The sequence below is a fragment of the Podarcis gaigeae genome (assembly GCF_964106915.1).
Source record: "Podarcis gaigeae genome assembly, chromosome: 2".
Classification (NCBI taxonomy): domain Eukaryota; kingdom Metazoa; phylum Chordata; class Lepidosauria; order Squamata; family Lacertidae; genus Podarcis; species Podarcis gaigeae.
This window is the reverse complement of record NC_139679.1, coordinates 4,817,375-4,842,166: the sequence shown is the minus strand read 5'-3', so window position 1 is coordinate 4,842,166 and position 24,792 is coordinate 4,817,375. Positions and strand designations below refer to the sequence as shown.

The following is a 24,792-nucleotide window of genomic DNA, read 5'->3' as shown; positions in this document are numbered from 1 at the left end:
GAATAGACCCATTGAATCGCAAATGAGGAGAGCACTATTTCACACATGTCCTGCTTGTGGGCTTCCCTTGGGGGCATGTGGCTGGCCACTGTGAGAAAAGTTAATGAACACAACTATTGAGGTTTGTTAATTTCACTGGGTCTGCTCTGAGTAGGACTTAATTACAACCCTTAGAAATGCATTGAGATAAAATACATATGTAAATATGAATTTTCTAATAAAATACAAACTTAAGTTGTATTTTTAATTTAAAAAAACAGATTAATGTGGAAATGTGATGGATTTGTGAATGAAGGAGATGGAAGGAACCTCGTGTTGCAGGTGCCTGTAGTAGTGCGACTCTTCATTGAAAAAAGCAAGGGAAGAAAGCCAGGCCACTCAGCAGTTACAGCAAGCCTGACCAATCCAGAAGCTTCATACTACCAGCCAGCCAGCCAGCCAGTGGCAAGGGCTGATGTTGCATAACCTTCCCCTCCAACTTTCTGTGGCTTGGAGACACACTGTGTCCAGAAAGCTCACCATACTAGGCAGGCACCAGCCTCAGACACCCAGATTCCCATTACAATGTGATGAGCTCTTCCATAGCCTCTTTGCTGTCTTCCATTCAAAAATGGTCAGCACAAGAATTCTTGGTTTAGAGCAATGGGGATCATCAGAGGAGGTTAGCCGCTGGAAAAGCATCTTTTCCTGCTCCTTTGGGCTTCTGGCGCTTACTTATATTTCCAGGCTGGGGTAGACCCCATAGGGGAAAAGTCACAAAAGAATCATCTGGTTTGTAATCACTAAAATGGGAATAAGCACTTAGATCACTTACAGCAATGTGATTCCCCCAGGGATGTTTGATGGTGATGAGATAATTCAGCGCTTGACTAATTCTCACTGCCTTGCAGGAAGCAAGTATATTCAAGCTCTCTTGTCTTCTCGGCATCTAAACTGGCACTGCTGAGCAACAACAGTAAAAGGGAGCAGGACAGCCAGGCCATTGTGATGGTAGCAGCCTTGTCAGAGCAGACACACACTGCCTCCTTATTGTGATGCTGCTGCCTGTGTCCAGCCAGAGGAGGGGAAAGAGCCAGCAGCCAGCTGTCTCTTATCAGCCTCGGCTGCAGATGCTGTTGAGTAGGGCAGCAAGTGGGCCCAGCCACCCAGCAGGCAGGAACTAGCAGAGTAATAGAGCCTAGATCTTCCTAGGGCTTAGAGCTTTTGAAAGACTGGCTCCCTTGCATGACCAGATCTAAGCAACCGGAGGAGGAGGAGCCTCGGGCCACAGCTGCCACCCAATCAGATGCTTACTCAGGGCCTTATCAAAGCAATGCCATTGGCTCTACTGTGACTGTGGAATGCTCTCACCAGAGAGGCTCTCCTGGTGCCATCAGTACATGTCTTTAGGCACCAGGTAGAAACATTCCTCTTTACCCAGGCCTTGGCCATTAAATAATCTATGGCTTGTTCTTATGATTATGTTATTGTTGTGCTGTATTATGTGTATTATGTTTTTATTATTATCCTGCATAAATTACATTCTTAATGTACACCACCCTGGGATCTTTGGATAAAGGGCAGTATATTAATCAACTAAATAAATAAAATACTACAGCAGAACCGCAAAGTGAGGGAGAGAGCAGCAGCATGAAGGTTAAGGGAGGGGCATGGAACAAGAGCAGGGGCTCAGCACCTCCAGAGTTCTCTATTGGGATTCTCCCCAGGCCACACCATGCACCGCCCCTCGTACACCTCTCCTTAATTGCATTTTTGGTCTGGCTCGAGTGTGACTTTCAGCTTTGAAAAAACCTCTGGGTTGGGGCAGGGTATTGAATGTGTGGAGAAAGTGGCCTGCAGTACACAGGTAAAATTTGTGTTAGTTTCTCCACCCACCACTGGCACACTGGCACACTAAGAAACTGGCATCCATTCTGAACCATTTATTAGCATTCTGCCCAGCCCATAGGATAATTACATTGGCACTAACCATTATGCGCCTTCTGGCACCATAAAATGGCAACAGCTGAAAACAGAATTTCCCAAGGAATGCAATAAATGCCATCAGTTTAGTCAGATGGGTAACAATAATGAATTTGGAATACATAATTGGATTTTGAGAAGATATTTTGAGGCATATGGATGTAATGAGACTCAGCAATATTGAATGTCTAATCTGATTATTACCTTATGAAGTTGTTCATATTTTATAATAGAAATACTGCTAAAAAAAATCTAGAACGAGAAAGGGGTGGCCCAAATTATTTTGTACTGAGACATGGATATGTTCTGCCCCTCATCCATTTCTTTTAAATATTTTTAAAAATTGGTATAAATTAAACTGAATAGTTGTACTATCAAGACCCAGTGCAACAGGCGTTCCTTCCTCTCCCCCCCCCATGTGCCCCCCAGTTGGCTGCGGGAGGCAGGATAGCACCCAGAGCAGTGCTCCAGGTAGGAGAGGGGAGTTTGTTCTGTCTGGCAAACAAAATGCTTGTGCTGGTGGAACAATGGTAATAGTGTGACATTGAATTCCACCCTTTTTTACTTTGCTCACAGCAATGCCTGGGAATCTGTGGCCTATCACTTGTTGTTGGGCTCTAACTCCCATCATCCCTGGCTATTATGTTGGCTGGGGCTGATGGGAGCTGGAGTCCAACAACCTCTGGAAGGCCACAGGTTCTCTATCCCCAGCTCAAAGAACAGCTGGGCATGCTGCAGTTTGACCAGAGGCACGCTATACACTTGTGCACATTTCTTTTGTGTCTCAGATCCTTCAAATACCTTGTAACTAAGTACAGATAGGTAGCCGTGTTGGTCTGCCATAGTCAAAACAAAAAAATTCCTTCCAGTAGCACCTTAAAGACCAACTAAGTCAGTTCTTGGTATGAGCTTTCGTGTGCATGCACACTTCTTCATACCAAGAACTGACTTAGTTGGTCTTGTAACTAACACACACACCAGGCCCAAAAGACCAAAAAATAAATAAATGAGAATAATATTCCTTTTGGACACAAATACAAGACTGCTTATTCTGTGTCTGCCTTAACTTGAAGGGGTGGAATTCCTTTCCTGGTCCCTTCTCCAGTTACAGCTGCCATTGCCACCGCTCTCTTTTGTGGCACCCAAAGCTGGATCTGCTAAGCTTAGAATCAATTTCCTCTTAGCCTGCTCCTCCCAGGGATGGAGGAAGCGGCAGAAATCCTCTAATCTGCTTAGCGAGAGCCCAGGCGCCATGGGCTGAGTGGCCTAATCAGAGCTCAGCTGTGTTGGGATGCTGGCGCAGGAAAGTGGCTTTGGGGAGAAGGCGGGTGTGGTATTACAGAGACCCTGGCCAGAGCAACAGGAAACCAGAGGAAGAGCTGGGAGAGAATGAGAAGATACACAACAATGGGGGGCCAACCAGGGGCTCATTGGAAGATGGCCGACAATACCATCTCTCCGTCTCACACGGGGTAATTAAGAGGCTGACATGGGAGTATGCAGCCTCCCTTGTTACCCCAGGGAATGGGGAAACACTGCCTCGCCTGCTGTTGCCATAAATCATCCCGGAGTTCGAAAGAAGGGGGTGAAGGCACTAGGCACACAGCACCCGTTGGAGACGGCTCTCCTAGACGCTGTCTCTGATCGCGCGAACTGGTTGCAGGAGCTCAAAACAAACAATTAGAGAGAAGCAAATGCACATATTTCGAGTGAAGAACGGGAGTTAAGACTGCTAATTGAAGTGACCTCTGTGAAGTAGAGCAACGGGTTGGATTCAACAGGATAATAAATCAAGAAGAAGATACATCAAAGGGTCGGTATGTCGGAACGGGACTGGAAGGGGGGGACTTTTCTTTTTTTCTCTATGTGATTACCTAACAACCCCTCCCCAAGAAAGAACTGTTGCACAATTGACTATAAGCGGGATGATTAAAAAACTGTGTGGAAATGAATTATTAACCAAGGGTTTGGCTTATGGAGACTTGGAAAAGAATAAGGGCTTTTGGAATGATGCAGCTATAAAAAGAGAGTCGCCATGTTGGCAGGTTTTGTCGAAAGATTGATGATCGAGGAGGAAGCTATGGTTGTTATCATATTGGACTCCTGGCAGAACCTCCTCGGAAGACCGAGAAAGGGAGTGACAGGCCTGCGAAGATTAACTAACGGATGGTAAAATTGTTTTCTCTATGGAAGTGATGAAAGGCGGCAGCCGTCTGAATATGACTCTTGGATGAATGGAAAAACCCACACAGGACTACAAAAACATTTGTCTTCAACTCGCTTGCAGACTATCAGAGGTCACAAAGAAAAAGGAAAAATATATGAAAATAACAAGAAGAGATGTGGAAAACAACAAGAAAGGATTGGACAGAATTGTGAACATCATTTGGACAGAATTGTGAATATTAAAGCAGAGGCAACAAGATGATTGGATCCCTTTCGGAAGTTGAAAAATGGGTACCCCCAACAAAAATTTAAAATTTGGCTCTGTAATTTGGAATTAATGTGATTTGATTGGTCTGTTAATTTAAAAAAAAAAAAAGAGAGAAGATACACAAACTCAGAGGAATTATACATAGCACTAAATGGGGTATTTATGTGGGGAACTGAAATAAAAAATTTAAGGTCATATATGTGTGTGTATATGACCTTAATGTTCATAACTGCATATTTAAACCACATGTCTGAAACCCCACAGACTAAGTCCTGAAACCATTTTGTCTCTCCCAAATTGACCTCAAATATTTCTCTGCAAGGTCGAAGGAAAATGGAAAAGCCTCCCCATTGTTTTTTTGTTCACAAATCCTGTATTAAGGGTATGTCTGTGTATGAATAGGGTGAGTCTGTGAACTGCCTCAGGAACTAAGTATTTATCATTACAAAAGACTGGCCAGGCTCCCCAGGGTATCCAATCAAGTGACCATTAACAGGTAACCTGCCAGACAGGAGATAAACAACACACTCAGATTTCTGTTGTAGACCGCCTTTTCTGTGATGTAGGTATGATGTTTATGGGGGGTGGTCTTGGGTTACACCCCATCTGTGATGTATGTCTGATGTAAGAGGGGTGGTCCTGAGCTCCAGGGAAGGCAATTTAAAATGTCTATATCAGGGCAGGCACTGGGTCCTCCTCCTTTCCTGCGTGTGAGGGGAGCACCCTGTTGCAACAGTCAATAAAGATCAGGCTTACTAGCTGCTTTGCTTCTCAATATTCTCTGGCTGGCCTCTGTTATTTTCTCCGACCGATAGAGAACCTACAAGGGACTCTAAGGGCTCTTGGGTCCCCCATAAGGGAATAAGGACAGATTTTTGTTTATTACAGGAATGAAATCCACAAACGAAACTAGAATTTCCCCCTTTTGCCCCCCCTGCATTTCCCCTAATCCTACAGAGCAGATTCATGGGTTTAGAGGAGGGAGGAAAGTTCTGTTGGGCAAGTGAACCTCGTTTCGCGCAACCACTTAATTGAAAATGAAAAGTGCTGAGGATCAAGTCTACTCTCACCCTAGATGTACGTATTGGAACTAGGCAGCAGTCAAATGCATTGCCACCATAAGCCAGATTCTATATTTGTATTCCTTTTATGAGTCACATAATATGATGACACCTGGAGGGTTACATCATAGAGCTCTTCCTGGAATGGTGACCAGGCAAATGCTTCCTACACCCTTGTCAGCTGGGCATGAAGACAGCAGCCCTGTTGCTTGACTTCTGATCCTCAGAGGCAAATTGCTAAATAGATTTATCAGTGGCTATCAGATAAATAGCAATCTTCCATGCGCTTGTTCCATTTTACAGCCACTTAATCTAGTGCGCATGGTCAACACGGCATCTTCTGGGAGAACCAAATAATGAAAAAAAAAATGATGAGATTAAAGAATATGTGTTGGACTGGCTAAAAATTATTATCAAAGCAATTCAAAATTTAAGGTAGACAAGAAATTGGGATTTGCAGAAAAAACATCACAATTTGAAGAAGAAAAATTAAGATCTAGAGTTAAAACATTATCCAAAATGTATAGAATATTACTTGATTGGGAAATGAAAGAAGAATTTGTGAAATCTTCTATAATTAAATGGGCACAAGATGTGGGACATAACATTGATTTGAACCTGTGGGAACCATTGTGGGAAATAAACTTAAAATTCACAGCTAGTTACACGCTAAAAGAGAACTACTTAAATATGATCCACAGATGGTATTTGACAACAAGTAAATTAGCCAAAATGTCTAAATCTAAAGTTGACCTGCCTTGCCCCACCCTCCAGCCCTGGGAGTCCTCATAAGGGAGCTGAGCCTGGAGGAAGAACTGGGAGGGGAGAGACTTCATCAGGCAAGGCCTTATTCCACCTGCCTTGCCCCAACTTCCAGTCTCTGCTGCTCAATTTGTATTGTATTATTTTATGCACTGTGGTCTGCCGTTGTTTTATTTATTGCAGTTTAGAAATTATTTATTGTTATTTTATTTTATTTTTTTATTGTAATTTCTGTTAGAGTGGATTTCTGATTAATTTTTATATGCTAATATTATTATTCTATACTATTCTAGTGATTGTTGAATGTTACTTTATTTGATGTAGGTTGTTTATTTTAAAGTAATAATAATAATAATAATAATAATAATAATAATAATTTATTATTTGTACCCCACCCATCTGGCTGGGTTTCCTCAGCCACTCTGGGCGGCTTCCAACGAAGACCAAAAATACACTAAGTTATGTTTTAGTATCATATTTTTGTATTACATTAGATTCTTATAAGGTGTACATTCTTTGTTTCTTCAGCTTTTAAACCACCATGGGTATTGTAAGATAGAAAGACAGTATACAAATTAAAAGTGATGATGATGATGATGTTGATGATGACCTATGCTGGAAGTGCAGAGAAACAACCAGCACATTTTATCATTCATGGTGGCTACAAATGTGTAGCCATAGAGCCTCACCTTTTTCCCTCCACCTGACTGTGAAATTATCTGCAGCATAGAGAGTAATCTCTTTGTGGTTGCTAGGCTACAAATATTCTTTTTTAAAAAAACATCTAAGTAGCATTTGGCCCCTGCTCTTCTGCCTTAGAGCAGCCTAATATTCTGTTTGCACAGAATATTGAAGAAATCCAGCGCAATGAAAAGTGGGCACGCATTTCACATACTGCAGTAATTAACTGCAGCAAAGAACCCTAATTGGGCTGGTGCTCTGATCTGAAGTGCATTTAATGTAGTAACTAATCCAGCCCTGCTAAAGACCACCCCATAGAGCCACCCGCCCTCCACTTCCATATTAATCCGTATGAATGACCCACAAGAGAATCGGGTATCTTACGCAAGTCTTGTGCCCGTGTCTGAAAGTCCCAGTGAACTCAACAGGACTTTGTTCTGAGTGGAAATGCCTAGACCTGCGTTGTGAGTCACTATCCAAATTGATGATATTATATAACAGAGAAGAAGATCAAAGGGAAATGACTTCTTTTAAAAGGCAAAAGATTTGTATGATCTGAGGCAAAGCCAGACTTGAATTTAAACCAGGTGGGACCCCATTTGAGATGGATTATAAAAATGTATTCCTGAAACCAGCTCTCTTAAGAGGTCTCCAGGTCCTGGATGTCTGATGGGACAATCTTGGGTGAATCAGACACTTCCTTTCCTCCTGACCTTTCCACTATTAGCAAATTTGTAGCTTGCTACGACTGGAAAAGTTCCAGGTCTCCTGTGCCTTTGTAACAAGGGTAGGAAAGAGATTTGTTGACAATGCTGCTTCTACAACTGCAGCCTGCTGGTTGCAGATGCTCCCCAAACAAAATTCTTTCCTCAACCTGATGTTCTGCAGATGTGGTTGAATGACTACTCCCATCAGTCCCAGTAAGCATGGCTGGTGGTCAGGGGTGATGGGAGGTGTAATCCAGCAACATCTCAAGGGTGCCAGATTAGGGGAGGCTGCCTTAGCACGCCTCTTCTGTATTTTAAAGGCAAAACTAGAAGTGATGTTAAGTACACAAATGGTCCTTGCATGTTTATTTTTTTATTTACTAAATAGTGACTTCAAGGGGGAAGTTCCAGGTTGGGGCTGCAGTATAGAGGAGAAGCAATTCGAATCTTTGGCCCACCAGTGCCCCAATTCAGATTGGAGCCCCTACAGCTGCTATTTGCCCTAGGAATAAAGTTCCTAGGGACAAACAGCAGCTGTGGTTGTGAGTTAGAATCATAGAATCGCAGAGCTGGAAGGGACCCAAGGGTCATCTAGTCTAACCCCCTGCAATGCAGGGATCTCAGCTAAAGCATCCATGACAGATGGCCATCCAAGCTCTGATTTAAAACCTCCAAGGAAGGAGAGTCCACCACTTCTCGAGGGAGACTGTTCTACTGTCGAACAGCTCATATTGTCAGAAAGTATTTCCCTATGTTTAAATTTTTTTAATTGGTTTTCCATTATACCCCCAATAATAGCCAAATTATAACAATAACAATTAATTCCCAAATTGTACAATTATCAAAATGCCAATCAACATCAAATTAATACATTTTAATTAAAGTGGCTCCCCACATGATGGTTTGGGTGCATTTCCGATATTATATCACTGCGTTCTTAATTAATGTCAGTTAGATTTCAGTTATAATAATAATCCCTTAGTCCACAGCTACATAATTAATGATTTCCATTCATGATGTTACAATATTTTAATTTATAAAGCTTCAAGTGAGGAACTCAAACTATTTTCTTTATTCTGCCCTGCATGTGAAAACTGTTCTATCCATGGAGATTCCTTCTGTCCATTTATGGAGAACTGCTGTTTTCTCCCATCATGGCTTGGGGCGGAACTGAATCTTGAAGTTTCCCCTAAAACTAAGAATTTGTCAAGAATGTATAACTTGCTGTTGAAATGGAATACTCAGGATGAAACGGTGAAATCTGCTATGATTAAATGGGCACAAGATGTTGGACATAACATTATGATGGCTGACTGGGAACAGTTATGGACCACAGGTATGAAGTTCACGGCATGTAATGCCTTAAGAGAGAATATTATGAAAATGATATACAGGTGGTACATGAAGCCAGTCAAGCTTGCAAAAATTTATCATTTGCCCGATAATAAATGTTGGAAGTGTAAAGAGATTGAAGGTACATTCTTTCACCTTTGGTGGACATGCCCAAGGATTAAGACTTTCTGGGAGATGATTTATAATGAAATGAAAAAGGTATTTAAATATACCTTTCAGAAGAAACCAGAGGCCTTTCTCCTGGGCATGGTCGGCCAATTGGTGTTAAAGAAGGATAGAACTTTCTTTATGTATGCCACAACAGCAGCAAGAATACTTATTGCAAAGTACTGGAAGACACAAGATTTACCCACCCGGGAAGAATGGCAGATGAAGGTGATGGACTATATGGAACTGGCGGAAATGACTGACAGAATCCGAGACCAAGGAGAAGAGTCGGTGGAAGAAGATTGGAAGAAATTTAAAGTTTATCTACAGAAACATTGTAAAATTAAGGAATGTTAGAAGGATGTTGGAATGAAGTAATGTGGTTTTAGCAGAAATGATATAAAGGATTAAGTAAAAATGGATTGTTAATTGGTGAAAGAACAGAATGTAAAATTATAGTATATTAAGATAAATTATTAGGATAAAAATAAAGATGGAAAGGATTTGCTGAAATATCTAATTGAATTAGAATACAAAAAAGGGAGGTGTGAGGAGGTCAAGGAAATAAGCAAAGGAAAGAAAGTTATGTAAAGGATTGATTTGGTTTTTTTTTTAATTATCTGCATCTTTTTTCGTGTGTTTTTTTCCTTTGTTCTTGTATTGTTCTGTATTTTTATTTTATTTTTTATTTTTTATTTTTATTTGTTTAAATATGTTCTTTATTTTTTCTTTTTGTAACCTTTAAAATCTCAATAAAAATCTATTGGGGGAAAAAAGGAACTGAATCTTGAAGTTTCTCAGAGGTCTTATCTCTCTGTCCCTTGCTTCTGTCTCGGAACAGGCAACAGTCTGCTAGAAACCATTCTGTCTCTCTAGTAAAACATTTTCACCATTTCCCCCTCAGCCTAGGAAAAGGTGGGCAGTTTTCAAATGCGCTGAAGATTTAATACTCCTTTCCAACTCCCAGAATCTCTGCAGCGTTCTTATCACAGCCCCCAAATTCTTTTCCTTCCAGCAAGAGATTTATGGCCCAATCAAACTTTATCTTAGATTACATTCTGTCAATAACACACACAAATCTCAGTCTCTTTTTCCTTGTCTTCCTTGGAGGTGAGGGGAATTACTCTGTCTTTCCAACACAGTCATACTTGAGCTTCCCCTCACCCTCCTTTCTTCATTTCAGATCACACACAGTTTCCATTTTTGCTTGTTAAAATCAATGTTACGCCAACGTTCCTTTCTTCACTTGTAAATATCTTTTTATCTTATATTCTAGAGAGGGTTGCTAAATCTTAAAAGAAGCTTAGAATAAACAAACCATGGGCTTCCTACTCTCCAACCAACTCTCACACCGAAGAAAATATTATCTCAGTTCAAACCTTTGATCCATGTAGCTGGTATATTCCGAAGTATGTTGTTGCAGCCGTTTCCCTTCATGTGCCAGTACTTTAAACCAATTAAAGATCCAATTAAACAGAGAACCTCTGCTTCTTAAGGGCTGCATAGGAGGGTTTTCGCCAGGTGAAGTGCTTTTGCTCTCAGCGGCTCCCTGCCTCCCACATTCCATGCCTGAGCGAGAGCCAGGTACCAAGACAAACTGTGAGGGATGCCCATTTCCCCCATCCTTGGAGGGAATTTGCAAGGATGATTTACCCATCATCCTTGTTTTTTGTTCGCTGATGATCCCTTGCTGTCGTGGAGGCTGTCCCCCATCTTATATTTGTGCATCTGGTTCTTCCGGCCTAAGTACAGAACCTTACATTTGTCCCTATTGAAATTCATTTTGTTAGCTTGGGCCCAGTTCTCCAATCTGTTAAGGTCATTTTGAATTCTGATTCTGTGGCATTAGCTACTCCTCCCAGCTTAGTGTCATCTGCAGAATTTGATGAGCATCCCCTCAACTCATTCATCCAAGTAATTTATAAAGATGCTGAACAACTACAGGCCCAGGAAAGAACCCTGTGGCACCCCACTTGTCACTTTTTCCCAGGATGACGAGGAACCATTAATGAGTTGTAAGACAAAGATTTAAATCCCCTCTGCCGCAACACCGCAGTCCCAGTCCATTGTCTCCTTTCTCTTAGTGGATAGTATATAGAAACCAAGCCAGTCACAAGCATAATACCACAACTAGTGCTTGTCTACTATGCCCCCAGAGTTCACCATGTGTTTGCAGCTGCCTTCGTTCCTATTTAATGTGTATAGTGCACATGACATTACCCTCAGACAACACCAATCTCATACAATCATAGAACTGTAGAGTTGGAAGGGACTATTTGCCTGTAAATTAAGGGGATGATCCAAGAAACTAGGCGGGGGGGGGGGCGGACTGGGCTCCAAACCACTGCACTTGGAATCACAGAAGTTATTTTGGCATTTTGGTGTCTCAATTGTTACCGTACTTTCTGCTATTCTCCTTCCTCAAATACTTATTTATTTTCTCGCCATGTACATAACTGCTTCCAGCACATCTGGGTTTTTTCTTTATCAGATTTGCACAAAACAAAAAACTGCAGAGGCAAATTTACAACTCCTCACTGTGTGCTTTTACACACTTCTTGGTCAGGATTTACCAACAAAAAACAAGGTGTGCACACAGGCCCTATCCCTATGATGCAACTGGCATGTTAGACTCAACATACAACTGGCATGTTAGAATCAACCAAAGACCAAAGTTGCTCCTCATACAATTCAAATCCATGTGGGTGTGGGCTACTCTGGTCTAATTCAAAGGAAGGAAAGATGGATTAGCAGCTACATACAGCTCAAAGGTGGTTTGGCTCTAAGAAGCATGGTATTGATGTGTCCAGCAATGTACCAGGCAGGTGATCAGGAATGTATACGTTGCCACGTATGTCACTATTGCCATTGCAGTTGGAGCAAACACAGCAGAATGCTGTACGCACCAAAACACACAAAAAAAAACCCTATGGACTCCATAGAGCGGTTAATACAATTGCAATCCCACATGCAGTTTATAGCACAAGAGCAGTGACTGAAAAATCTGTAGTAGAGCTGGGATTTGTTTGTTTTTAGGCGTTTTGTGTCTGAAGCAGCAGGGCTGTTTCAGATTTCAACTGGGAGCTCCTCTGCCTAAATGTTCCTCTGTACAAACACGTACATATCCCTGCACAATGAAAACCAACACGTACATATCCCTGCACAATGAAAACCAACACGTACATATCCCTGCACAATGAAAACCAGCATGTCAAGGGGAAGTTAGAAAACTAGGAATCAGGTGGAAATGTTCTAGTCTATGTGGAGGGATTTGTAAATGTGCACCGGATCATTTCAGTATGTGAAACACCAAGATTCTGCCTCTTAGTTCTGTCCCTGCCCCCTGCCAACTGAAATACTCAAGGTAGGCACCAAGATCTTGCAATATCTTGTACCAAACTGGCCCCATTGTTGCTCCCCTTTTGGTAGGCAGCCAAGCAAGGCACTACTTTCTAAACCAGATTCTGATTGTTCATGTTAGAACCATTTTTTATTAATTGTTATGCTGTTTTACTGTGAGTTGTAATCATTCTGGGTAATTATTTTACTTTGTGTGTTTTGTTTGCTGCCTTCAATTTTATTTTATTTTTTAAATAGAAAGGCAAGATACAGACGTTGAAATAAAATTAAAATTAAAGAAGCCCCCCACCTGTAGGCTACAATGGCATGGCCCAGTTGTAAGCTTACTAGCCCTGTGAGAAGTAGGCCATACTTATACTGAAATCTTGTGATTACAAAAGCACATCCCCATCCCAAGATCTAGGGCAGAGGTATTCAACCTTTTTGAGTCCACTGATCCCTTGACCAACTACATTCTTTGTGGGGCACCCCTGTGGGGCTCAGGAGCCCAGTTATGTCACCCCTTGCCTGCAGAGCTGGCAGCCCCTCACCTCTTTTCGAATACCATCCCTTGTGGAGTTTTCCTTCAGCCTCCTCTCTGCTCCCCTCTCCTTTGTAGTCTGGGCAGCCACAGCTGCTGCCCCTGGTCTCTGAGCTTCCACCCTGCCCCCAAAGAGAGGTGCTTCCTCACACTGCCCCACAAGGGCCTGGGAAGCACCCCCTGGCCAGCCCCAGAGGCACTATTGGCCTGGGGAGCTTGTAGCCAGGGCTGCTGCAACGAACAGCTGTGCAAGACTTTAGGAAGCAGAGACGCAAGAGGGAATCAGAGGAGGGAGAGAAAGAAAGGGGGACAGAGGCCAGTGTTGCCTGTGGCACCCGTGACCATCATTCAAGGCACCCCAGGGTGCCACAGCACACTGGTTGAAAACTAATGATCTAGGGTCATTATATGGGCTCATAGGCTGGTCAAGGCTCTGCCATTCTGATTACAGAGGTTTTGTTCCCTAGCTAACTCCACACCAGGTTAGGGTCTCTCTCTCTCTCTGTAACAAAGTGGAAGACTGGCATCTGTTTCACAGTGGAAGGGTCTTCAAGTGATCCTACCACACAGACAAAGGTCTCTTGGAGAGGTAAGCTCCAGTCCATGCTCAGGATGTTTGTGCAGGGATTTGCAAAGACTGACTTCTTCAAGTATCTTTACACTGAACCTTGTGTGTATGTGTAGTTCCACCTGCAGACTGGGTACCTCTTGCTGGCTTAGTCACACTCTTGCTCTCAGCTCACCCTCAGTTGCCTGCCTGTAAAAGGGGGCTATTAAGCAACCTACCTAAAATGGCTGCTCTGAGGATGAATAAAATAAGGACCAATTAACAGACCCAGGCTGGGCAGGCTATTCCTCATTTTCTTTCCAGCCTCACAGGGCTGTTGCAAAGATAAACAAGATGAGAGTTGTGAAAGTGTTTTGTATATAAAAAAGAGCTGTAGAGAAATGAGTAAGATACCAAAGTACCATAGCAAAGCAGACCAGAATCCTTTTCCCCACCACACAACTATCTGAATGCATTATTTTCCCACATCATGACTGTGTCCCACTGGATGCTGATGTAGCCAGGCTAAGCCAGGAAACCAAAATGTTTCCTTCTGGAAACAGAGCTGCCCTTCCAAAGTACGGTAAGCAGCAGGCCCTCTCTTTCCTTGGAGGGTTTTAAGCAGAAGTTGGATGGCCATCGGTTATGGATGCTTTAGTTGAGATTCCTGCATTACAAGGGGTTGGGCTAGATGACCCTCAGGGTCCCTTCCAACTATGATTTCACTGTAGCTGTTCTGTCAGGGGTGGGGAACTAGTGGCCTTCCAGGTGCTGTTGGACTCCAACTCCCATCTGTCCCAGCCAGCATGGCAAGGATGATGGAGGCTCTAGTCCAGCAATGTAAGAACCACCACAGGCTTCCCAACCTAGTCTAGATGCTGTAGGCCAGTTCTCCCGAACCCGATACGCGATGGCAAGAGGAGACATGTAGCTATACTGGTCCATTAAAAAATATCAGGGTCAGTGGAACCGCCACAAAATTGTGAGCTGCTTTCAGGTTCCCCGTAATACATTTTCCAGTATAACAGCAGCAGCTAATCAGCCAATTCCCCCCTGTGCAGCTGATGTGGTTCCCTGCAAGAGCCACCTCCAGCCTGGATATGTTTGGCACCAGATGGATAAAATCGTTCGGCCAAAACAAAAGGAAAAGAAACACTGATCAACCAGATGAGAATGGCATGTTCCCCCTGCCCCACACTTTTCCTTCCAGCCCATCCATCACAAGAACCCTAAAGTACGAAGCTGGTAATGGAGCCGGGAGCCAGTGAGAAGCCATTGTTTGCAAAACACCGAGCAGCTTTGGCCGCCACCACATCCAAAGGCTGCAAATTATACAAGATCGCTTGTGTAATCTACTCCGGAAAGGAGTACTGCAAGGCAGAAGGAGTACAGACTCCGAGGGCATTGAAGGAAGGGATCCTCATGGAAACGGGCTGCCCAGTGATGGACCACAGTCAAGCACAATGGAGGGGAGTGGTTCCCGGGAAGGAGCTGGCAGTTCCTTCCCTGTCACTGCTCTGAGGGATGACGAAGCAGCTGAGCCCAGGCAGGCAAGCAAGACGGCACCGCATCCTGCTGCCTGCTGCCTGCTCCCTGCAGAGGCTTTTGTGCCTTTCTGGTGCTTTGTTCCAGAGGCAGAAGAGAACATGGTTGCTGCTTCCCAGTGTAAAAAGCAGAAAAACCCAACCGTGGCTAATTTGCACACCTGAATTCCTCTTAAAATAAGCAGATTTTAAACACTCTGGTGTTGAAGCTGGCCTTAAACAAAGCAGGTGGGCGGACAGTGTGGGGGAAGCATTCAAAATGGTTTGAGCTGGGTTGAAGTGGCCAGGTAGCAACGGCAGCCCAGGAATTGTCAAGAGAAAGAGAAATAAACTATGCTAATTGGGGGAAAGAGGCCCCTGATATTTAAGAAGCTCCATGGAAAATCTCTGCTCAAACACCCGCAGGAATGACTTTGCAGCACAACTGTACTAAATCAAGAGGCTTCTCCAAAATACCATCTTGTTCCAAGCCCAGCCATGAGAAGATGCCCTTGGTACCCAGGTGGAAAATAAACTTGATATGCCAGGGCTCCATTCGCCTGTGCAGGGAGAGAGGAGTCAGGCAGTCCCATTAGCACAGATTAATAACTTTCTCTGCAGCAGAGGGATTGAGAGGCACCCAGAAACCACAGAGAGTTGTGCAACAGACTTGGGAGTGGGAATGGGCAAGTGGTTTCTAATTCCCGCATATGCCTTCAACAGCTGGGGTCACCTTGGGGAGGTCCTACGCCTACCCCTTTCACTTTATGGACAAGAATCAATGGGGTCAGTTGCTCATGACTGGACAGGCAGATCAGTCTCTTCAAACATGAGGGGTGAGGTAAGTAGCCATTTATTGGGCACCCCAGAAAACGAACACCCTCCCTTTTGACCACATACCCAAGACTGTGCAACACCTCCCACATGATGCTGAACCACTGATAGATATTTTTAAAAACCTCTGTGGCCATGGCTCATCATGGGAGGCTGACATGAAAGTCACTAGCCACCCTCCCAGGAGAACCAGCTCCCACTTCCTGCCCTCCTGAAATGGAGGGTGTCTTTAGCAACTGAAAGAAGTGAGCCTCATGAGGTCAAAAGCCAAGCGTTGTACCAAGTGATGAACACAGAGACTGTGGGGACAGGGGCGTTGCCAGTTCCGAGTAAACAACCTACAGAGTCCTCAGCAAGCCACCTGCATCACTTTGAACCCCCATCCTTATACTGCATTGGTGTAACTTAACATGGTGTAATTCACTGTGGTGGGGTTGGATTTAAAACAGATGATGGTGGGAATCAAACGAGATTATCTCAACCGGTCAGTTTGCAGCCCTTCAAGAGAATAACCTCAGAGGAGACAGCATAATTTGGGCAGATTCAGAGGATTTAAGTTTTAAAATTTGGGAACAGACAATAAATTCATGGGGTACAAATGGTTTGTGTAGGAGGGGGAAGATATGGTTGCTGCTGCTGTTTTCCTCCCAGCTTCAAGGGATCCCTCCTTTCTTCCGAGTAGCCAGACCAACAGCTCAACTAGCCACACCCAGTGGTTTTAAGGCTGCAGAACTAAGGGTGGAGCAGTAGCAGCCAAACAATTGATATAAACTCTAAAGTCACAATCACCAGCACCCATTTCCTAGGCAAATGGATACGCTGTTGGTTATTTTACAGGTGGGCTTTGCTGTGATCCGGGAGATTTTGAAGGACATGGACCCACCTTATTGAACAGGCCTGGCTGAGGGCAGTGATGGAGGGGGTGATGCCCCTTCTTTAGAGAAGCATCCCTGCAGCTGCTCCCCCAGCCCCCCCCCTCAGCATTTGCTTACCCCAATGATGACGGTGTCATCCCCCTGGAAAACTGGGATGAATTTATCTCCCCGTATGATCTCCGACTGGTTCAAGGGCCGGAACCTACAGAGCACTTTGATGCTACATTCATTGACTTCTGTCGTCATGCTGGCTGGGCAATTGGGCTCCTGTTCGTCCTGGCAGCTTTTGTGGCGAAGAGGTGGAGGAGAAGCAATTCCCAAGGGGAGTCGAGAGGCAGAGAAAGGTGAAAGCGGCGTGCAACCAGGCTTTAGCAGACTGCAGAACGGGAGAACGAGATCCCTGGATTGTCACCCCACAGCAGCAGAGCAATGGGGCTCTCTCAGCTGGGCTGGTGCGTCCTCCGCGCCTGCGTTACCTTGGGATGCTGCTTGCAGTGCCTGTATCTCCCTCCTTCCTGCTGCAGGCATCGGCAGCATCAGCAGCGAGCAAAGGGATGGGCAGCTGGAGCCAGGATGCTATAGCTCTTAAGGTGGAGCGGGTTCTGATGACTTAAGGTGGAAGCAAACATGCCGGTTCTAGCCCGCGGGTGTGGAACCTTTTTCAGAACAAGGGCTGCATTCCCTGCTGGGAAACCTTCTGAGGGCCACATGCCAAGGGTGGGCGGGACCAGAAGCAAAAGCGGGAGGAGCAACAAATGTAATTTTTCCCCCTGCATCTCCGCTGACCTCCATCCGGGCAAGCAAGACACATTCCTGAATCCTGCCAGGCAAAAACACTCAGGTTGTGGAGCGGCCCCAGGAAGGGCTGTGGCCTGGGGAGAGTCCCCAGGGCCGGATGGAGAAGACTGGAGGGCTGCCTTCTGCTGCTGGGTGTGATGTTCCCCACATTTGCCTTAGCCAATGCCCCCTTCCTCGGGTTTTGAATTGCAGCTGGCACCAGCTGCTTTGTTCCTTTTGAACCCTGACCTGGTGCAAAGGGGGGCTGGACTCCTGGAGGCAAGGGGCAAGTGCTGCTTGGCTTGTTGGCTTTAGAAAAACAGCACCTGCCAAAATTCCCTTTTATACACAGCCCTGGGCTTCTTTGGGAGGCAAAGCAGAGTAAAAATGGGATGAATTAGTAAATAATAAAAGTGAGGATCTGCACCCTTTTCCTAGGCACTCTTTCATTTAGTTTAGACCCCATGTCTCAAAAAGCACTCTGCACTGCCCTAATGCCTACTATGTTGGCACTGGCTATGATTATTCACTGCTGAGAAGGGGGGGGGGACATTTAGCATGCATTCAGATGCCCTTTCTTTATTATCACTCCATAGTCCATAGGAATAGAGGCAGCTGCTCAGTAACAGATCAGGCTATTTGTTCATTTAGACCGGTGGTGTCTGCGTTGCTGGCAGCAGCTTTCCTAAGTCTGTCACAGATAAATATTTTTCCTCATCTTCTACATCATCCTTTTCTAAACTGGAGATGCCAGGGATCAAATCTGAGACCTTCTACGTGCAAAGCAGGTGTTTTTTTCCATTGATTGAGCTCTGGGCCCCTCCTCACATGACCTCAGGCTGAGGCCAGAGTCAGTTCCAGGCATTCTGTTCATTGAGCATTCATCCTGATTTGTTTGCACAAAGTTTGTGGGGACGTTAGATGTCATTGCCTATTTACTGTGCATTTGTTCTGTTTGCAGGGAGGACGGACAACATTGTGTCAAACAAATATTATCCCACATTTTCCAGTGCATTTCCCTGTCACTTTTCCTAATCATGAAAAGGTTGATTTTGGAAGGAAGTCAGTTTGTTGTGTAATAGCGCCAAATCAGCTTTAATTGCACATCTTGAATTTGTTGGCGCGCGACTGAATCCCACTTGACAATAGCAATGGTCTGAAATCACCCCAGGTTAAAATAAATGTCAGTCTGACTGAAGATGTCATCCACCTAAATACTAGATGACATGCATTATACTTGCTCATATGATTTCTCATTTTCCAAAGCACCCAAACAACCCAAACCAAGACTGCCTCCACAAATACCATGGGAGAGGCCACATTCTCATGCCTCTTGTTACCTGAAGGCCAAGATTGCAGCTGGAGAAAAAATAAATATCTTCTTTTTTGAGATGGGGAAAGCAGAACTGTGTTGTGTACAGTTATGGTCACCTCATCTCAGAATGGACATCACAGAACCAGAAAAAATGCAGGAAAAGGCAACTAAACTATTAGGGGACTGAAACACCTTTCCTACAAGGAAGGAAAAGATGTGAAGGGGGTGAGCTGAACCTAAGAACATATTGTTGGCTGCTTTTTCAAATTTGTTTATTTGTTTCATTTTACTTTTTGTAAAGTAAATCCTGCTTTGGATTATCTTTTTAAAAGGAAAATTAAACACTAGTGGACTCAGCTACATTTGTCAAAAAACAACACTGAATGCATTATAAACCAGCAACATCAGATGGTGCCAGAGAGCAAACAAATTTTCTATGTTATTTTTACATAGGTTTTTTCTCTTTTGTTCTAACGATTTAATTTCTGACTTATTAATAGCGTTTTTTCCTCTTTGTCTAGATCCACCCACTGTCTATTTAAATTAAATATTGGGTCTCTAATATAGCACCTACAAAACAGCTAATTCTGATGGAGTAGAAAGTCTAAGTTTTCTAATTCCCCAGCATAGGATCAGGAAAGATTCCTGTCTGTAACCTAGGAAAGGAATCGGTGTAGACCAGGGACCAGGGCCTTGTGAGCTTCCAGTTGCTGTTTGACTGACTCCAGCTCCCATCACCCCTGACTGTTGGGCCATGCTGGCTGGGGATGATGGGGGCTGTATTCTCAACAGCAGGAGCCACAGGTTCTTCTTCCCTGGTGTACACGGTAGTGAGCTATTTGGTCCAATGGCTCTTACTTGGTATATGTTTGTGTTTGGCTTTGCACCCAACCTCTTCAGCCCTCTGCTCAGATGGGTTTTGACCCGTGAGATCTATAATTATGGTGGTTCTGAAGGACTCCCTTTCTCAGAACTACTCATGGGTGTCTGTGGTTATTTTGGGGGAGGGGCAAAGTAAAACACTAAAAGGATGGAGGTGGCTAGTTTCTTGGAGGAAAAGATAAATATCTGTACAGTACATGTCACCTCATATCTCAGGTTCTACCAATGCAAGAAAGGTGGAAATCTGGGGGTTGTGGTTCAGCTACGCCCCCCCCCCCCATGGATGTTCATGGGACTACTGTTGCCTATTTAATTTGTGCCCATGTCCTATATGTTTATAACCAATGCTGGCTTCAAATTTTAGGGTGCCCTCAGGCAAGATCTCCTAAGAAGGCCTTCTAAAATGGCGACAGGACAGTTTACATACTCTGCTTTCTACTTGTGGTGGCAGCAGCATAAGTTTGTTGTGTAAGACCAACTTTAGTTGAGGGAGAAATTTGGTTTGCATTTAAAGCTGAGTTTTTCAAATCCACCCTTTCTGAAACAATATGAGAACCAAAGCACAGTCAATTCGTGCACGAAAAGGCACCGGATCAAACTCTGTGTGCTGGCCTGCAGTTTCTGTGGACCCTTGACATCACTTTTAGAGTTTGATCCTCCGCTGGCTCATAGTTCTAATATATGTTTAATCCTTCATTGGTATCAGATACATGTATAGAGTGCAGTCGTTCTCTGTCAGGAACATAGGAAACTGCCTTATAGTTAGATCACTGATCTATCTAGCTCAGTATTGTAACTACATTGGCTGGCAGAGCCACTCCAGAAGTTCAGACAGTCCTACTTTGACATGTTGGAGTTTGAACCTTCTGCATTCAAAGCAAGTGCTCTACCACTGAGCTATATCCCTTCTCCATACACAATCTGAGATGCATAACCCCTCCCCATATCTGCCTTCTCTAAGCCTCTGAATAATGCCCTAGCCCAGGAGATACATATCTGGTAAAACCTTTGAATCATCAACATTGCTTACTCTTCCAGGAAACTGGGGGCCAATTGGACAGACGCAGCAAAAACTGCAGAAATCAAATTGAGGCTGACATGTGGGGGGAAAGCAGTACCAGAAGTGCAGTCACTTCTTGCATCAGGCCCCAAGCAAGACAAGGGTGCAGCAGCTGCACTGACTTGCAAAGTAGATTCCTTTCCTTCCAGATGAGCTGAGCTGAATGAAGCTTTAAAAAGGAGCGGGTGAGGATAAGGAAGGTCAGGCCCATGCCCTGCTTGTCAATTTCCCAGAGGCACCTGTCTGGGCTGCTGCTGGGAAGCAGGAGGCTGGATTAAACAGTCCTTGATCTGAACCAACAAGGCAATTCAAGGATGTGCTCTGTATGTTTTACCACAGTTACGTCAGTAGCAATTATGTCATTCTCTCCAATACTTAACAAAGGAAAAAAAGGTGCGTTGAGAGCCAGTGTGTTGATGGACTAAGATTGGGCAGAACCAGGTTCAGATCCCCACTAAGCTATCAAGTTCCCTGAGCAACCTTGGGCACCATCTCTTAGACTCACCAACCTTGCAGGGCCGTTGTGAGAATAATGAGGGGAGAGAGTCCTCAGTATTGTAGAAATATAGTTAAAGAGATGCTACAAGAAAGGGGATGGGGGTCAGGAACAGGGAGGCAATAAAAACAAATAACTCCTAATTCATGATGGGGTTTTTGTTTTTTGCTCTCAAAGTTTTTTTGCCCATGTATTTGATACCAAGATCAAATTTGTGGCCAGCTGTCCAAAATGTTTCTTGAGGATATATTTCTTCCTCTTTATATTCTGTTTTAAATTTAAGACTTTAAAGTATAGTTAAAATAATTAGAGCCTTGCGGGTTCCAGGAGAGATAATATTTTTTGTTTACAGTATGATTCCATTAATGTTTACTCAGAAGTGAGTTCCATTGAGTTCAGTGAAGCTTACTTCCAGATAAAGCATGCTCAGTATTTTATGGGATCTGTTGTGAAATATGTAACTTCAGGCTTTATTTATCTGGCAAGCTCTGGTAATTTGATTTAATTTCAACACACAAACCCCATATTACTTATTTTTTTAAAAAACAAAAAATTAATGGTTTTTTAAAATACAAATACAATAACCTTTAAACACTTATCCAGCAGTACAGCTCATGGTGTTTGTTTTATCCATCATACAATTACACATTCAACATTCAAACATATTACTTAATGTATTTTATATTTACAAAAAAAATATGCTTGAAAGTATTAGATGCACAGATCTAATAAAAAATCATAATGAATAATTAACATCGAGAGAAAAAGGTGCAAGTATCATATGTTGTTATAAGCTGTCTTAATAGGATTAGTCTTGCATTATTTCTTGAATATCAGCAAACCAGAACTGAAGGACAAAATGAGGAAAGGCATATAAAATGAAGGCTGGATGACACATTGTACTCACCAGCCTGTCCTCCTGTCCTGATGAGGAATACTGAGTAGCAGTATGCCTATCACAAGAATACCATCCCTTATTGCCACACCATACATTTAAGGCAAATGGCTTTCTGCAAAAAAATAAAAATCCTGGGAACCAGTTTACTACTCACAGAACTACAGTGCCCTTAGAAAACTACAGTTCCCATGGTTCTTTGGGGAAAGATGTGCTTCAAATGTATGGTGTGACTGTAACTTCAACTTTCTAAGAGCTCAGTCTTGGTTTCGTTTTTGAATGAGTCGCTGAGGTTGAATATTGAATCAGTGGTGGACAACGTTTTTTGGTGTTGTCTCAGGTACTTTGTTGGGACTGCATGTTGATTGTGGGTGTCACTGAAGACAGTAGCGGGTAGAAGCAGAATCAAATTGAATAGGCAATCTCTTTTTTCTCTTGCTTTCTGACATTCCTTCCTTTACCTCTGTACCCAGCAGGCTGGGAGGCACAGATTGTGCTTGCTAGAGACCTGAAGAGTGTAAGCTGTTGACCCTGTAATAAACGTAAATCTGCCCTTATTCCCGTATGGGGGACACAAGAGCCCTTATAGAGTCCTTTGCAGGTTCTTCATCAGTCAGAGAAAATAACAGAGGCCAACCAGAGAATATTGAGAAGCAAAGCAGCTAGTAAGCCTGATCTTTATTGAACTGTTGCAACAGAGTGTCCCCGTCACCTGCAGGAGAAGGAGGAGGACCCAGAACCAAAGTATGCCCACCCTTATATAGATATTTTAAATTGTCATCCCTGGAGTCCAAGCCCACCCCCCAGACACATCATACCTACATCACAGAAAGGGCGGTCTACAACAGAAATCTGAGTGAGTTGTTTTTACCTCCTGTCTGGCAGATCACCTGTTAATGCTTACTTGATTGGATACCCTGGGGAGCCTAGCCATTCTTTTGTAATGATACTTAGTTCCTGAGCCAGATCACAGGCTCACCCTATTCATACACAGACATACCCTTAATACAGGATTTGTGAATGAAAAGACAATGGGGAGGCTTTGCCATTTTCCTTGACCTTGCAGAGAAATCATTTGGTCAGTTTGGGAGTCAAAATGGTTTCAGGGCTGTTTTCCTGTGCTGCTTCAGACATGTGGTTTATATATTTATGTACGTGTTTGCTTGGTACATTTATGAACATTTATTATATATATAAGACCTTAACTTTTTTATTTCAACCCCATGTGGCCTGAAGGCCACCATTTGGCCACCCCTGTGCCAAAGCTGCAGAAGAAGATTAAAGAGGCATTTGCTGTGTTTCCACTAATTGGAGCAATCAATGAATGGAGCCAATATTGCTGGCTCCTCAGGCTCTGTTAAAAATTAGTTGCCACCTAGGGTTTTAAGCAATCTTATGTGAAGATAAGATCCACTGCAGTAAGTGAAACTCCTACATTTAAATAGATGCCTGTGGATTGGGTCTTAATTCTATATTACATTTTATTAGTGGTCCAGACTATATTATGACCTCAATGGATATCACAGCCATAAATCTGGAGAAATTTAGGCATGCTTAATTCCTATTGACATAAATGCTGTTTATTTACAGAATTAGCTAAATCTCATTATTCTGATATTACTGTTGGCAATTGTGTATGCAAAGGCACAAAAAGGGTATATTCCTAAGATGATAAATAATTGATATAAAGAATAATTGATTAAAAGGCTAGGGGTGTCTCAAGTCATTCATCCCATTTAATTGACTGTGTGCCTAAGTCCACATGTGGAGGACTGAGAATCTTTCATGCAGTGCTTTTTTTCTGGGGAAACACAGGGGTATGCATACCCCTAAACATTTTGTGAATCTTTGTACTTTTGTCCATATCCTGTGTTTATTCTTCCCAATTTGAACTATAAAATGGTGATTTTCTTGAGTCAAAATGAGAGTACCCCAAAACATTTTTTAAGGAAAAAGCACTGCTTTTATGTACTAAAAAGCAAACTCATTCTACAAGTGCTGAGCATCGTCACCACCCATGCATAAGTAGGCTCAGGGAACCTCAGGTTTGGCAAAAGCATGAAATCGGGGAACAACGACCCCAAAACAGCTGAATGTGGAAACCCTTCAAGTGTCCCCATTTTCTAGGGACAGTCCCAGATTTACAGGTTTCTGATTTGATCTCAGAATGTCTCGCTTTTCCTTAGGACGTCCCTATTTTCTTTGGAGAAATGTTGGAGGGAATGAGTGTGCTCAATGACCACAGGGAATGTTTCCTTTTGAAAGGGAAAAAAAACCTGTGGAGGAATGGGGAGCGGGGAAAGTGTAATGGTCTAGTATACTGGAAGCCGTGGCAGACTTTGGGGCCTCACGGCCTCTCGCACGCCATTGGAGAGCAGAGTCGGGTCCCCTTGAGGGCAGCCAAACGGGTCACGCTCCCCGCGTCCCCTTTTTGTGAGGCTCCCTGAATACCTGCGATGGCCGAAAGGAAAACATCAATTTGATTTTTTTAAAAAAATTAAAACCCTCGTTTTGCGTTATCAGTTGTCAGCATACGTCGAGAATAATAGCAGCAGCGTACATTTTCCGTCCCCTAGCAACACGCAAGTGAAAAACGCCTAT

At 43.5% G+C, this 24,792-nt stretch overlaps 1 protein-coding gene across 5 annotated transcripts in view; it reads right to left on the bottom strand.

Annotated features, from left to right (window-relative positions):
* The window catches only part of KIF5A (kinesin family member 5A), a 59,327-nt gene extending 41,862 nt beyond the window's left edge, over nt 1–17,465 (bottom strand). For 3 of the 5 annotated variants that reach the window (XR_014561831.1, XM_083729370.1, XM_083729372.1), the window contains exon 1: nt 16,884–17,465. Coding sequence is in view for 3 of the 5 variants with exons in the window: in XM_083729370.1 (XP_083585496.1) it covers nt 16,884–17,012 (129 nt within the window). In the remaining 2 variants the exon portion in view is untranslated. Of the gene's footprint in view, nt 1–814; nt 946–16,883 lie in introns of those variants that run through there. The other 2 variants (XR_014561832.1, XM_083729371.1) reach the window with 1 other exon arrangement.
* Between the last annotated feature and the right edge of the window lie 7,327 nt (nt 17,466–24,792).